Source organism: Sarcophilus harrisii, chromosome 3 (assembly GCF_902635505.1).
Source record: "Sarcophilus harrisii chromosome 3, mSarHar1.11, whole genome shotgun sequence".
NCBI classification, from domain to species: Eukaryota; Metazoa; Chordata; class Mammalia; order Dasyuromorphia; family Dasyuridae; genus Sarcophilus; species Sarcophilus harrisii.
This window is the reverse complement of record NC_045428.1, coordinates 200,927,035-200,942,775: the sequence shown is the minus strand read 5'-3', so window position 1 is coordinate 200,942,775 and position 15,741 is coordinate 200,927,035. Positions and strand designations below refer to the sequence as shown.

The 15,741-nt window shown below is 33.9% G+C and overlaps 1 protein-coding gene across 3 annotated transcripts in view; it reads left to right on the top strand.

The window, feature by feature from the left end:
• The window catches only part of FRMPD4 (FERM and PDZ domain containing 4), a 723,029-nt gene that overhangs the window by 455,179 nt on the left and 252,109 nt on the right, over nucleotides 1-15,741 (top strand). For all 3 annotated transcript variants that reach the window (XM_012546092.3, XM_031958997.1, XM_031958999.1), the window contains exon 2: nucleotides 3,947-4,063. In XM_012546092.3, the coding sequence (XP_012401546.2) occupies nucleotides 3,947-4,063 (117 nt within the window). The remainder of the gene's footprint in view (nucleotides 1-3,946; nucleotides 4,064-15,741) is intronic.

Genomic DNA, 15,741 nt, shown 5'->3' with positions numbered 1-15,741 from the left:
CAATGTCCAAATAAATATTGCCTTGAGTATCCACACTGGGTTGGTAGCAGCTGATTGTAATTTAGAATGATTTCATAATGTCCATGACTCAGAAGGAACTGTTTAGTTTTCTAAATGGACATTTCTTTTTTTGTAGTTGTTATGTTATATCATATGGTATTCTGATTTTGGAAAATCTTTTAAAGATCATAGACTATCATAGACTTACTTTTAACTAGAGGGGACTTTGGGGATCATGGAGAAATTAATGAAAGTGATTAAAAGAATAAAAAAGATATTCTAAGAGGGGAAAATTAAAGAAATTAAGATTGCTTTACAAGTTGAAGAAAAAGAAAGTGAACTTTCTAACTTAACTTTCTGATTGGATACAGTAAAGTAGTGTTACCCAAAACCTCCAGAGGATGTAGAATTGCAAAACTGAGCTGATTCCCATCAGTGTCTCTCCCTGCTTGCCTCAGGAAGTAATATCAGTACTTCAGGTTTTCTCTGCCAATCCCCACCTAGTTACCAAGGACCTCATCACCATCATCACCCTCCATATTTTAAAGATGAAGAAACTGAGATTCAAGGAATGTGTGACTTCCCCAAAGTCATAGAGGTAGTAAAACTCAGAAGTGAGATTTGAACCTAAGTGAGTCTGGCTCACAACCAGTGTTGTTTCTATTATTTCAAACTGTTTTTCCTATGGATTAAAGAAAAGATCATATCAAGTATCACAACAATTCAACATGGAAATGGGCTTCTGGTGGGGGGGTTCTATATAGAATCTTCATCTCTCAAAAAGAGACTAAATAGGACAGCAGAAAACAGAATAGGATGACAGGACATGAAAAGAAAAGAAAGATGAAGAAAATACAAAAGAAAAGACATCAAGAAGGGAAATGTCAGAAAGGGAGATGACAGAGGAGGAGAGCGTCTTCAAAACTTTAGGAAGAGAAAACTATTGCCCTGTATGATTCAGATCAGGGAACCCCAAGCAGTAGATCATTCACAAAATATTTGTTAGAAGGGGCTTTAAATTTCATTTACTCCAGTGCTCTAATTTTACAGATTAAAAATTCATTCACAGATCTCAGTTTTTCCTGGTATATTTCCCACTTGTTTGCACTGTCATGGCCCTTGTTTTTTTTTCTTGGTTTCGTAGTAGAGAAAGGATATCACTTGGCAGCTAAATGCATTTATAATTACTCGATACTCTTCCTTACTATCTTCTGCAGTTGCTTCAAAGATATAGGTTAAAGTAAAGGACTGGCTTCCCTATTTTAAACATAAATCTGCCTAAAGACAGTGGACTAAACAAGATGATCTCCTGAAGTCCCTAAATTATGGTGCTATAGAGTCTATGAAAATATCACCATATACTTTACAAAATGCTTCTATAACATCTGAGAATGACAGAGGTCTCCTGGAGAAACATGTAACTGAACAACTATTTCTTTTTCTAACAAGTGCTTTTCTTGAAGATATCACATGAGTTCCAAGATAATTCATTTTTCTTTTAGAAAACTCATAAGTTTTCCTTGGGCAGGTAGATGGTGTGGTGAATAGAACCAGTGCCTGGGAACCAGAAAGATGAATCTCCCTAAGTTCAAATCTGGCTTCAGAGACTTACTACCTCTGTGACCCTAGACAAGTCACTTTATGCTGTTTGCCTCAGTTTCCTCATCTGTAAAAATGATCTGTAGAAAGAAATGGCAAACCTCTCTAGTATCATTGCCAAGAAAAACCCAAATGGGGTCACAGAGTTGGACACAACTGAAATGATTTCAACAGCAATTTTATTTTAGGACAACTAGGTAGAGCAGTAGAACTAGTGCTGGGCCTGAAGTCAGAAAGTCTCACTTTCCTTAGTTCAAATCTAACCTCAGACATCTACTAGCTGTGTGACCCTCCTAAGTCTCTTAATTCTGTTTGCCTCAGTTTCTTCATTTATAAAATGAAATGGAGAAGGAAAAGACAAATCAAAACCTCTGCCTAGAAAATCCCACATGGGGTCAGAAATAGTCAGAAATTACTGAACAACAACAAAGTGTTTCATATTTCAAGTATAAATTTGCTTCTTTACAGGCTCTATACATTACCCCTAGGACCAAGTAGAAGAACTCTAATTCTCTTTGAGAAGACAGCTCTTCAAATGCTTGAAGATAGCTATAGTATCTTCCCTAATTCTTCCCCAAAGGAAACCTTTGGTGTGATCCCACAAAAATGTACCTTGGGGCCCATATACTTATGTAAATTTACCAGCATTTATCAGCATTCATAGTACCAAATTATAATCAGTTTTGAAAAGCATTTAAAAGAGGCACTAAGAATCATTCATTTCTCTTTCTCAAGCATAATTTTCTCTTCAAACTGCCAATGTTCTAACAGCAAAGGGGCCCATTCAGGGTATTTCTGGGTATATTTGTTAGAGGAGAGCTCCTTGCAGAATTCTTCTTAGAGTCCTATTATCTAAATTTAAGTAATTGGTTATGGATAATATATACTTGTATGCCTCTGATGATTGTGACTTTGAGCTGTTTCTGTGTATTGTTCTTATTCCTGGAACACTAGCCATCTAGAATGCATACCTCTGCTTTACTCTGCATAGTTACTTTCAATCTGCTCCTAGAGCAAACTTCAGGTGGGCATTGGGAGGTATAAAAGCTAATATGTGTGTTTATGCCAAAGTTTTACATCAGTGATTTGTCATAGGCTTTATAAAGTACCTGGCTAGTGTATAATTAGTCATAGTTATTAAAACTTGGTTTGGGATTGAAGGAGCAAGGGACAAAGGTTTAGTGTTCCCTAGAGAAGGTTCATAAAAGCTATAATTTGCTTTCATAGGTGAACATTTCAATTAAGAATAAGGTACATGAGACATATGGTTAGGTGGGTTTTCCAACATTTTCAAATATGATATAAGGAACTTAATTTTTTAAATCCAAAAATGCTAATAAGGAAGTAGTTAAAATATTAACATCCATTTGTTGAGAAGATATATGATGATAAATGCCTATTATGAATTCAGAAATGCTTTTAAATACATTTATATTTTATAAATCACAAAACACCCATATATTTAAAAATAGTTATCTATTATTATGTATATACATATGTATGTTTATAAACGTATAAAGAATATATATCTATATCTATATTTATATCTATATGTATTTACTTATATATAGATATAAATATAGATTCTTTATTTGGTGTCCAGAAGATGTGTTTGTTTATTTATTACAATTTCATGAATACATATTTTGTTAGCACTAAATAGAGACAACCTGATATAGTACAGATTCAAATGTAAATGACTTGGGTTCAAATCTCGCTATTGACATATTCTAGTTATGTGACCCTGGTCAAGTTAGTTAACTTCCTAATTCTCTGAACAATTCTCTCAAATTATAAATTGCAGAGAAGGTGCTGATTCACAATGCTATACAGTTACCTAACAGTTTTTTATACCCCAGCTTCTTAACTGTAGTTTGCAACCTCATTTAAGGCCTCATAGCTGAATGTGGGGGTCATGAAATTATAATTTATTATCAGTAAATGTTTGACATACCTGGAGTCACATAAAAATTTCTCAGGAGAAAAGAAGTCTCAAGGGGGAAAAGTTTAAAAAGTCCTGTTTTATGGCAACAAAATCAGAAAGACATTCCCTTTCCCTAAGTAAAAATCAATATGATAATGCTTGCTTCCACATTAATTTGTGGGTTGCTTTTGCAGAATTCCCAAGGGTCTTTGACCTTTGGGAATAATCACCCACCTTGACATGGTCCTGATGAGAGTTCATGGATGTTGGGATTCCAGTTTAGTTTTATTTTAAAGTAACATAATGGAACAGAATTCACTAGTACCCAAGGCCCTTTTTCTATGATTCTATATTGCTAGGTTTTTTCCTCCATGAAAATACCCAAAAGACAGATAATTACAACATTGTTTGTTTGGTTTGCAGCCACAGAACCAAGGCTTCAGGCTGGCCACCTCCCTCAGGAACCTGGAGCTTGAACCAGGTGCCACCTTATGGATGGGAGATGACGTCAAACAGAGATGGAAGAGACTACTTCATCGAGTAAGTTGACTAGTTATATAGTAAAAATTTGATTAACTGAATCTTTCTGTTACCTAGGGCAATATTGAGCATTCTGTTGTTAGAAGGAGGAAATGATAACAAGAGAAATTCATATCATGAACTTAATTTAAAAATAACACAAACACATCGGCACATGTGAGTGCATGCATACATACACATGCAGACAACTTCCAGGAAAGCCTTAGGGTCAGTATGCATTCAATCCAGTTTACGAACTTTGATACCTTACTACTTACACTACAATCCTAGAATCCATGTGAAAATACTCAGAGACTGAAAAATATTCAGACATCAAAGGAGAGCATTATGTTCATGCTACTCTATTTATTAATATCATAAAAGTATACTGACTCAATTTAGAAATACTCCCAAAAAATAATTGACCTAGAATGTGCAGAGATGTCAAACTCAACTGACATGCAAAGTACTAAACCAGACTAAAATGTAATTGGGAAAATTTTAACAAAGTAAATAGCAATACTATACAAAATAGATAATGTTAATTTTTTCTAAGTCAATATGGGTCTGACAATGATACGTTCCTATTTGAGTTTGACACTACTATTTTAATGAGAATGTAGGTAACCAAAATAATTCTATTTGCTGAGCATTCCAGATAATTAAAGCTTAATTTCCTATCCTATGTCACCCCAACTTCCTTCCCTAAAAATTAGCTTTTCAGAGACTTAAGGCACAGCATTTGATTGCTCATTGGTTATTGACTGACCATTGCTTGAGCAATTAAATACTATGCCCCAATTCTTTTGACATGGTATTGAATAAGTTCTATTTATCATATATGTGCCCTCTTTATCATCCCCAAATAAGAAAATGGATAAAATATAAATATCTCATTTTGAATCATCATTTGTTCCTAACTCAGACCTAAATGAAACATGCTTAATTTTATTCAGATGGAGAAACAGATTTTAAATGAGAGTGCTCATGATTTTAATAATATGAGAGATACTTGTACTCTGTACTCTAGTAGGTGATTGTTTCTTGTGCTTCTTTAGAACATATGGAAACTTATGGACTAAATGATATTCTAGTGGGGTTTATACAAAACTGGTTAAATGGCTGAATTCAAGAAGCAATCACTGCTAAATATGAAACTTTGATCCAGGACCCTATCAGCTGAGAAAGGCGCTCCCTAATGTAGTTTCCCCAGAGATTTGCATTTGGCCCTGACTTTTAACATTTTTTACCAGTCACTTGCTTTAAGGCACAGATGGCATGCTTAAAAAATTTGCATATGACATAAAGGTGGGAGTGCATGACAGAGTCAAGATCTGAAATTATCTTGACAGGGTAGAATCTAATAAGAAGAAATTGAAGAGGAATAGATGGAAATTCTTATGTGCAGCTTTGAAGCATCATTTTTATAAGATAGGAGAAAATGATAGGCTATTTGAAAAAAAACATCCAGTGGGTTTAGTGGACTGAGAGCCATAGAATCAGCAGTTTGATAGGACAACCATAAATATGAATGCAAGTCTCAGTCATGTAAAGAAAGGTATGATGTCCATGTTAAGGAAAGTAATTTTTCCTTATTATATCTTAGTCAGTCATACATCTGTAGTATGACAATAATATTCTGGAATAAATGCAGAGCAGAATAACAAATAATCAAATGTCTTAAAATCATGTTATGTCAGGCATGTTGAAGATAAGTCTCAGGAAGGACATGATAATAGCCTTCTAATTTTAAAGAGCTATATTTGGAAGAGGGAACAGGAATATTCTTCTTTGTACCAGAGTACAGAGTGGAATTAAGAACAGTAAGGAGACATTTCAAAGAAGCAGATTTAATCTATTTTGATCAAATCTAAAGGAATTTTATATTTCATTAAGAAAATTTTCTAATAATTAGAGATATTCAAAAATATAACTACTTTCCTCAAGAAAAGGCTGGATGACCTCTATTCAATGATTATAGACGCTCTGAATGGTCCTAGTAAAACTGAGATTGTTTAGAGACCTTAGCTTAAAAAGTCCAAAGTACCCCATTTCATTGAGGGCCATCTCCAGTCATTCTGATCTATATCTGGCCACCAAACCAAGAAGGCTCTGGAGGGGAAAGTGAGACAGGCAACCTTGCAGAGCCTTCCCTCACTCAAATCCAATTTATTTGCATGTCATGGTATCACCGCCCTGAGGTCATGGTCATCTTTGAGAACAAAGGACAAACAACAACCTTGGGACAACTTATAATGAGATAGTTTATGTGGGTTAGGTTTGGCTAGATGGTCTCTGAGATAATTTCTAACTCAAAGATTCTGTGGCTCATGGATTTGTGTAGAATTCCCAGTACAATCGAGTATTCCTGCTTATCTCCTCCAAGGGTAGTAGATGATTCTTTGGGAACAAATTGCACCCCAAAATTTAAATCATTAGAGGAATGTATAATTTTGTTTGACAGCTCTGAATCTGGAATGAATGCATTCTTCCAACTTGTCCAAAGTAGAAAGAAAAGAGGTCAATTAATCATATTGTGTCATTTATTTTATAATAAAGGCTCTAATTCACTTAACTTTCTTTCCCAGTGCCATCACCGTCAATATGGCCTTGATTCTTCAGCTCAAAATATAAAGCTTTTAGATGGAAAAAGGACAGATTTACTGGAATGAATGCAAGTTTAAAAATAAATTGATAATGAGTATTTTGAAGTTGTTTATCAGATCTGTTAGTTTAAAATCAATGTTTGTATTTACTGGATTGGACTTTTGGTCTGTATCTCATCCAGTCTGGATCTTTTTTGATCAATAAGTAGAAACCCAACAGAAACAAATTGATTTGAGGTCACAAGTCTGAGGTTATCTTCATCTATGCATGTTTCTCCTCATCTTTTTGACATTTTAAAAGGTTTGTTCTTGTGTTGATTTAACATTGATGTTGTTACTCAGAGAAATCAAAGCACAACCTAATGGACAGACCTGCAATGTTTTTTTAACAAACTAAACTATCTAGAACTTTCTCATTTGGATTTCACCTCAAAAGCTTTTGAAATTTCTTAATGTCAAGGAGCCTCCATTTTGAATAAACTCCTCAAACTTCTCTCTGGCTGCGTTCCTACTCTCTCATGAATTAATTTAATAAATAATGATCATCATCCCAGTCTTCTTTTGCTTACTGAGCACTTACTCACAGTCACAAAGAGATCTTCTAATTACCTGCACATCCATGAAGCTATCATATGCTGGCTGACTGAATTACATTCATTAGTCTTAGAAATTAAAGGGGCATTTTGAAAGTTAATCTGTGATTAGTAATTGGCATCTTAATTAATTTTGTACTCCTGTATAATTTCTTTTGAAAGCATAGAGATCTTTTACTTTTTGATTTTGTCATTACTTTAACAAACTATGGGTATGGATGTGGTTATATCTCAGTGAAATAGGAACCTGAAGAATAGAAAAGAATCTCTATTTCAAAATCAGAGTCTGATGGCTAAATAATGAGATACCTCAGTCAAAAGGACATTGATAGAAAGTCCAGAGAACAACAATTAGAATAATGACAGTCTTGATGCTGTATGAGAATCAATTCAGGAAAGTGAGTATATTAGGTCTTAAGAAGAAAAGATTTGGAGGAGGCAGGAGAGATGATAACTGCTTTCAAATAGCTGAAGGGCCATCAGTGAGTCAATAATAAGCATTTATTGAATGCCCACCATGTTCTATAGGAACAGGAAACCCAAAAATATTTTTCAAAAAGAAATAGTTTCTTCTCTGAAAGAGTTTATATTTTATCTGGGCATCAGATTCATTCTGACTCACCGTAGTTAGTAGAACTAGCAGTAGTAGTTGGAGACAGAGAGCTTCTTTCTTTCTTTTTTTTTTTTTTTTTTTTTGCTGAGACAATTGGAGGTAAGTGACTTGTCCAGGGTCACACAGGAGTTCTTTTACTTTTAACAAAGGTTGGGGGACAGACTGTGTAGAAGGGATTTTTTTTTTTTTATGTAGAGGATAGAATGAATGAGTTGTGGAGTCTCTTCCAACTCTTGGATTCAGTGATAATACCTTTCCTTCAAAATATGATTCTGAAAGACTCAAAACTTGTGAAAAGTGGCCCAATTGCCCATAGTAGAAAGAAAGAGCATTGAGTTTGAAAGACCTGAGTTCAAATCTAGCTTCAGATACTTACTAGCTATGTAAACCTGGGTAAGTCACTTAACCTCTATCTGCCTCACTTTCCCCAATTCTAAAATGAGAATAATAGAAGTTATCTCCCAGAACGGTTATGTGGGTTGAATTATATTACATGTGTGTGTATGTTTTAGAAGAGGTCATTTTTAAACTTAAAATGAATTGATTTCATATTATGTCCAGTTGAAAAGTAATGGGAAATGGAAATGGAGCAGAAGAAGAAGGAGATAAAAGATGGATCTATCCATAGTTTAAAAAGCTGAAGACCATCCTCCACCTCCTTTTAAACAATTTCATGGGAAAATAAATTTAAATTGGAAGCTACCTCAGAGGTCTGTGGATCCAACACCTTCATTTTTTTTTTTCAGTAAGTAAAATAAAGCCTGGATAAGTGATTTGCCCAGGGCCACATAGAGAATAAAAGCCTGAATTTGAAACCAGGCTCTCTGATTCCACATCTATTGTTTTTCCCACTATTAAAAGTAAATTAGAGTTATTAGATTGTTTGCTGTCTTTGGGAAGGGGAATGGAGATAGGGAGGCAGAAAAAATTGAAAACAAGTTTTGCAAAAATGAATGTCAGAAGCTATCTTTGCATGTATTTGGAAAAATAATATACCATTAAAATTAAACATAGTAAAGATTTCATTTTTTTAATAATATAACTTTTAAGACAAAATGATATAGCTCAGTTTATAGGAAGAAAATTCTATACATGAGCTTGGTGAGAGATGGGAGAGTTATATTTACCATCAGACTAGCTTGATGTATTGTTCTTTTGTTTTGCTGAACTTTGGAGTTTTTTCTTTTTAAATATTTCTTTAAAAAGAAGACTTGCTTGAAACAGGAGGGCTAAAAGAAGACCATTGCCAAAATTAAATTACATGTAAAACAAAAACAAAAAATAACTATGTTTTAAACTTTTTAAAAAGACGAGAGAGGTAGAGAAAATGATGGTAAGGTAGTAAAAATAGATTGTGTGATTTTGGGGAGGAGGTCATTTGTATACCACATTAAGGATGAATTTTAAAGTAACAAAGTTAACTAGTTTATCCTTGATCTTTTTTCTTTCTAAGCACTATTATTACATGACTCAAAAATGGTGTCATTGGGTCAGGTACACATTCCTCCTCTTTTATAGAGAACTCCCTAGTGGTAAATTATATTGAGCAATTATTTCCTTGGTATAGATTAATTCTTAATTCTGGTCAGTAAATAACTAGATATTAGTATAAGGAATTCGAGTTTTCTCATTACTGTTAACAATGCCCAAATTGATTAAGATTTAATCATTACCACCTAACAAAGTATGCTATAGCCAATATAAAATGTATTTTGCATACTTAGATCTGAATGAGCACATCTGAAAAACTAGAATGCATATTTATGTCTGGATGTGTGCATATTACTAGTCTCTACAAACACCAAGAAGAAAATGAGCTATCAGACTACATGGAAATTTATAATTATGAAATTTAGAAATCACAAAGATCTAACTTTAATCATTAGATTGTGAACTCTTTTTTAGTAGAACTATCTTTGGCCTTTTTCTTGGTATTGCCAGAACTTAGCACAGTGCCTGGCACATAAGCAGACTTAATAAATTTATATTAACTAAATATTTGTCCAGTTAAATCCCCTGTCAATCTTCATAATATTCTTCCATCTGCTTTAATAGAATTATATATTTCCCTTCAATATTCTTTGATAGCATTTGAGACAGCGCTTGAAGTGATCTTAGGAGGCTTCAGATATGACTTACTCCTTTCACAGATTAGGAAACTGAGGCTGAGAGACTTTTCCTGGGTCACATAGTAAGCACCAAAGACAGAACCTATGTCTTTTTGCCTTCATGTACAGTTGCATATTCATTATATTATGTTATTTTGGGTTTGTTGATTTGTTTGTTTGTTTGGAGCGAGTATTTCTAATGAATGCTCAAACACTAAAAGATCCAAAAGATTAAATGTGCTAACTTTTCTTTCCAAAGAATAAAAGTAGTAAAGGAATACACTAAGAATTTCTATTTATGCTCTGATAGGAGGAGGGAATTTCTGGCAGATAGCTTGGTCTATTACATAGGTTAGAGGGGTTTCTAACCACAGAATTAAGTAATGAAATTATATTGAAGAAGGAGCAATTCACCTCATTTTGTATTGTTTGATTAAGGATCCTTAAATAAAACCTATTACTTCCTAGTGTTCGCAATGAATTCTTGCATAAAGCACAGATAATGTGCTTGTTGCAAGAGCAAAAACTGCCTTTTAGTTAAATGGGTTCCTTGCAATCCCATACATCCATTCAAGTGGAAGAGACATTATAATTTTGAAATTGGAGGAACAAAGAAAACGCGATAGCATCATTACATGAAATGAAAGGTAATTATGTAGTGTCAATGCAAATGCTTCCCAGCCTGAATGTTCGAGATGTTTATTCCCTTCACTAAACCAAATTTGGTTCCTTTCAAAACTGACAACATACCTATCAGCTGAGTTAATAATGGCAGTTCCCTGCTGGAAAGTAACCGTTTGCAAAACTGATAGAAGAGATTTTAATGTAAAAGCTAACAAGTGACACTATCATTTCCCTTCTACCTTGGTAGATTGAAGAATGACCTGAGCTATGTAAACTTCCTCAAATGCCAGGATTGAATCAGCCTACTTCATTTCCCCCAAATACTTGATTTTAAAACTTTGCTGATTTACTCAGGTGCCATCAATTCCAGAAAGAATCTCCTGAGACATTTTGCTTGTTTCTCTATTGGATCCCAGGGATGGTGATCATCTGACACTACTAAAACAAACAGCTGAACTGAGTACACATTCAGTCCCAACAATAGACAGCACAATTAATTTCTCAACTTAGCCGGGCTATTTTCTTTTTTGTTATTGGGTAGCCTCTGGAGGTGTACATGGTGTGGGTCATAAGAACCACTCCAAAACACAATGCCTGCTGACCTGTGAAGAGCAAAATCACTTGCCAAGCCAGGTTTTCTTAGCAGACTGTAATTGATATATTATCTTGGGGCTATTGGACCCTTTGACTCCTTTGAGCAATTTTTGAAACACTCATTTCTATGCTGAGCCAACCCTTGTAGAGAGCAATTTTGATCATAGCCAGTGGCACTAGCAGGATGAAAAACTAGACCTAGAACCAACTAGGCATCTTGGCTGATGGTCCCAACCAAATGGACTGGCCTGAGAGAACACAGAACACTTTAGCAGTAAATGTCTTTCCTTTGCTATCTTCCCTACTGAATGAGACAAGGAAAGGGGAAAAAGGTGATAGAGGGCAAGGATAGATTCCTTACTATGCTAATTGAAGTCTATGCATGCTGTAGGAATTCTTAACTAGAGGAAAGTGAACTTGTTTGTTTTTTTCTTAATATTTCAAATATTTAAAATTTCCATGTTATTTAATATATTGATAATATAACTGGTTTTCTTTAAAATCATTCATTTTATGCATTTAAAAATGTTATTTTTATGGAAATATGCTCAGAAAACTTGCACATATTTTTCCTATATCATATTTCTTGCTGTCTGGGGGAAAAGAGAGGGGGATAAAGAGAAGAAAAATTTGGAACACAAGGTTTGGCAAAGGTGAATGTTGAAAATTATCTTTGCATGTATTTGGAAAAAGAAAAAAACTAAAAAAAAAGAAAAGTTAAAAAAAAAAACATTCTAAATGCAAATACAAATTGCCTGAGGACTCAGTGGCAAAAATTGGTTAGGAAAATATGCTAGAGAAGGTACAAGTTCATACACATTGTTCACTACGTGAGCCTGATAGAGAAGCTCTACTTCTTAATATTAATTTTGTTCCCATTAAATATTTCAAGCTTGCCAGAAATTCCAATAAATTCTGTATGGAAAATGCCATCTGCATCCAAAGAGAACTATGGAGACTGAATGTGAATTGAAACATAGTATTTTCACCTTTTTGTGGTTGTTTGCTTTGGGTTTTTTTTTTTCTTTCTCATGATTTTTTTCCCTTTTTTGATCTGATTTTTTTTTTTTTGTACAACATGACAAATATGGAAATACATTAAAAAGAATTGCACTTATGTCATAGGAAGAAGGGAGTTAAGGAAGGATGGAGAAAAATTTGGAACACAAAATTTTAAAAAATGAAAATAGAAAACTATCTTTACATGTATTTGGAAAAATAAAATGCTACTTGAAAAAAAAAAAAAAACTTGCCAGAATAGTCCTTGTTTTAATACTTTGCAGACTTAATAATGACTACAACTGGATAGTCAGGCTTGACTTAATTACAAGTCATATATACAAATCCATAAAAGTTCCCTACAGTAAGATCCTGTGCTTTCCCAGACTTGATAAAACTCTTATCATGTATAAAGCACTCAATGTAGTTCCTAACCAAGTATCATGAATACTCCATGCTAACTATTCATGTCAGTCAGCTACTGAAAGACTTTCATCCTTCTTGCTTTAATTATACACAATAAATTAAATAAATGTGGACATTAGAAGTAGAAGCAGAAGCCCCAATACCTGCCTCATGTATATTCAAAAGGACCCAGCACTCACACCCTTCCTTTCTATAAGACTTTTTTTATTTCAATGTCTGAAAACCTTGTTATTCTTTGTACCTTTAGCTTCCATTCTCACTACTTCAAGCAGCAAAAGGAAGCTATCTAAGACCGAAGACTGTTCTGTATTTTTATGTTTCAATAGCAAGTATGGTCAAAACATTTTTCACCTAAAGGTTCACTTCTTGGTAATAAGCCTCTAGTAGTCTGGGGAAAAGCCATTTATGTAGTTCTCTGAGATCTTTAAGACACAGAATACTAGTAAATATTTAACAACTGGTTCTCTGAGAGAGAAAAAAAAATAGCCTAACACACTTCTAAATTTATTCTATTTTATTAACACTTTCTCCATCACTTTAAGTCTGGATAATCAACAAAACAATGAATCAGGAGTTTAGCAATCAGTTCTAGGATTAAAGCTAATTCTGGCAAACCTCTATAAAACTCTGAGCAATAAACTACCTAGGTTCTTGGACTCCTGAGGGCAAGCATAGAGTTTTGGACTTTCTTTGTATTGCCAGCACTTGTACAGCATCAGTCATATGTAGTACCACATATAGCACATAATTAATAAATGTTTCATTATAGCTTTGTTGGGGCAGTTAGGTGGGGAGACTGGAGTCAGAAAGACCAGCCTCAGGAATATAATAATCCTGAATAAATCATTAAACCTCTATCTACTTCAGTTTCAATTGTGAAATAATACTGCCTTCACAAGATTACTGTGAAAATCAAATGAGATCACATTTATAAAGTACCTAAACACATAAACAAGGCTTTGTAAAAGCTTATTTCTTTCCCCTTATTAACTAACCAATTGGATGGACAGTCTGATAATACTGCCAGATATCTTTTTTAAAAACCCTACATTTATGAGCTCTACAATGACAGGAATTGCACATCAATCAACAAGCGTTTATTTAAAGTTCCTACTGTGTACCAGGCACTGGATGAAACACTGAGGATACAAAGGGGTCACGAGAATTTGGGGAAGGAGTGAGACAATTTGGAAAAGCCATTGAGGTAAGTGAGATATGAGTCAATTAGAGAAATGAAAAAATGCTTCAATTAGAACCCAGTTGAGGTAATATAATACCAATTGTAGCAGACCTAGTCAACAATGCTTCATGATTTTCTGTAGTTTCATTCAACAGCAGGTGAGAAGGAGTGATAGCAATAGATTATGGAAGTAATCTACAGCTGGAGCTTGACATGGAATGATCAGTGATCAGTGATTGGCTGAGGGGGGACTCTAGAGAAGAATACAATACAGAATTGAAATGATTCGCCAAGCGATCAAAATAAGGAATGAAGATTTTAGTCAGTGCAGGGGTGATGGCTTATGAAAGAGCTGAACTGTTAATGATCATAGTGAGGATGAAATCCAGACTTTGAAATTGCAAGACTAATTGACATTAGAGGTAGAAAAGCAATACTTTCACCTCAGAAAGACATTGCTTTTCTCTAGAAAGGTATTTTTTAAAGAGTGCTATATTCAGATTCTAACAATTTCTCACACTGTTCCAGCCCTTTGGTCTATTTATTTTACCAGTGCCCTTGGTCATCCTTGCTCTCCAATGATCAAGTCTGTTATAAGGGACCTCAGGAATATACTTGTTTTATTGTTTTGTTGATTAACTAGAAATTAGAAAGTTATGAAGAATGTCAAAATGTAGATTAAACTTAAAAAGTATATTGTATTAATATACACATATGTATGTTGTTGTTCAGTTGTTTCAATTGTATCCAGCTCTGTGTGACTTTGTGACCATTTGGGGTATTCTTAGCAAAGATACTGAAATAGTTTCCCATTACCTTTTCCAACTCATTTTACATTTTAAAAAATCAATCAATAATTGATTAACTTGTTTATTTGTCTATTTATTTATCTTTAATATTCATTGTTTTCCGAATCATTTTGGGAAAGAACAAAAGGGAGAGGGAAAAAAAACAGAAAAAAGAAATGAACATAGCATCTGTTGATTTACATTCAATTTCCATAGTTCTTTTTCTGGATACAAATGGTATTTTCTATACAAAGTCTACTGGGATTGCCTTGGATCACTGAAGCACAGACAAGAACCAAGTCTTTCATAGTTGATAATTTTATATTCTTGCTGTTATTGTGAACAGTGTATTCCTGATTCTGTTTGTTTTACTCAGCATCAATTCATGTAAGTCTTTCCAGGCCTTTCTAAAATCACCTTGTTCATCATTTTTTATAGAACAATACCATTCCATTAACTTCATATGCCACATTTGATCAGCCATTCTCCAATTGATAGACATCTACAATTTATCAATTGGGGAATGACTTTGTATTCTTATAAATTTTACACAATCCTTTATATATTTTAGAAATGAGATCTTTACCAGAAACACTGGTTATAAAAAAAAATTTCCCAGCTGTATACTTTCCTTTCAATCTTGTTTCTGTTGGTTTTCTTTGTGCAAAACCTTTTTAATTTAATGTAATCAAAGTAGTCCATTTTGCCTTTCACAATGTTCTCTAGTTCTTTAGTCATAAATTTTTCCCTTCTCCAAAGATTTGATAGGTAAATTATCCCTTGCTTACCTAATTTGCTTATGCCCAAATCCTGTACCCATTTTGACCTTATTTTGGTGTGAGGTGTAAAATGTAGGTCTATGTTGAGTTTCTGACATATTATTTTCCAGTTTTCATAGCAATTTTGTCAAATAGCGAGTTCTCCTTACAGAAGCTAGAGTTGGGGTGGGAGTGGGGGTTATCAAATACTAGATTACTATAACATTGATTATTGATTCATGTGTATCTAATCTATTTACTGATCCATCATTCTATTTCTTAGCCAGTACCAAATGGTTTTGATGACTGTGCTTTATAGCATAGTTTTAAGTCTCATACTGCTAAGCCGCCATTTCTTTGTAGGATTTTTTTTTCCATTAATTTTCTCAATATTCTTAACCTTTTGTTCT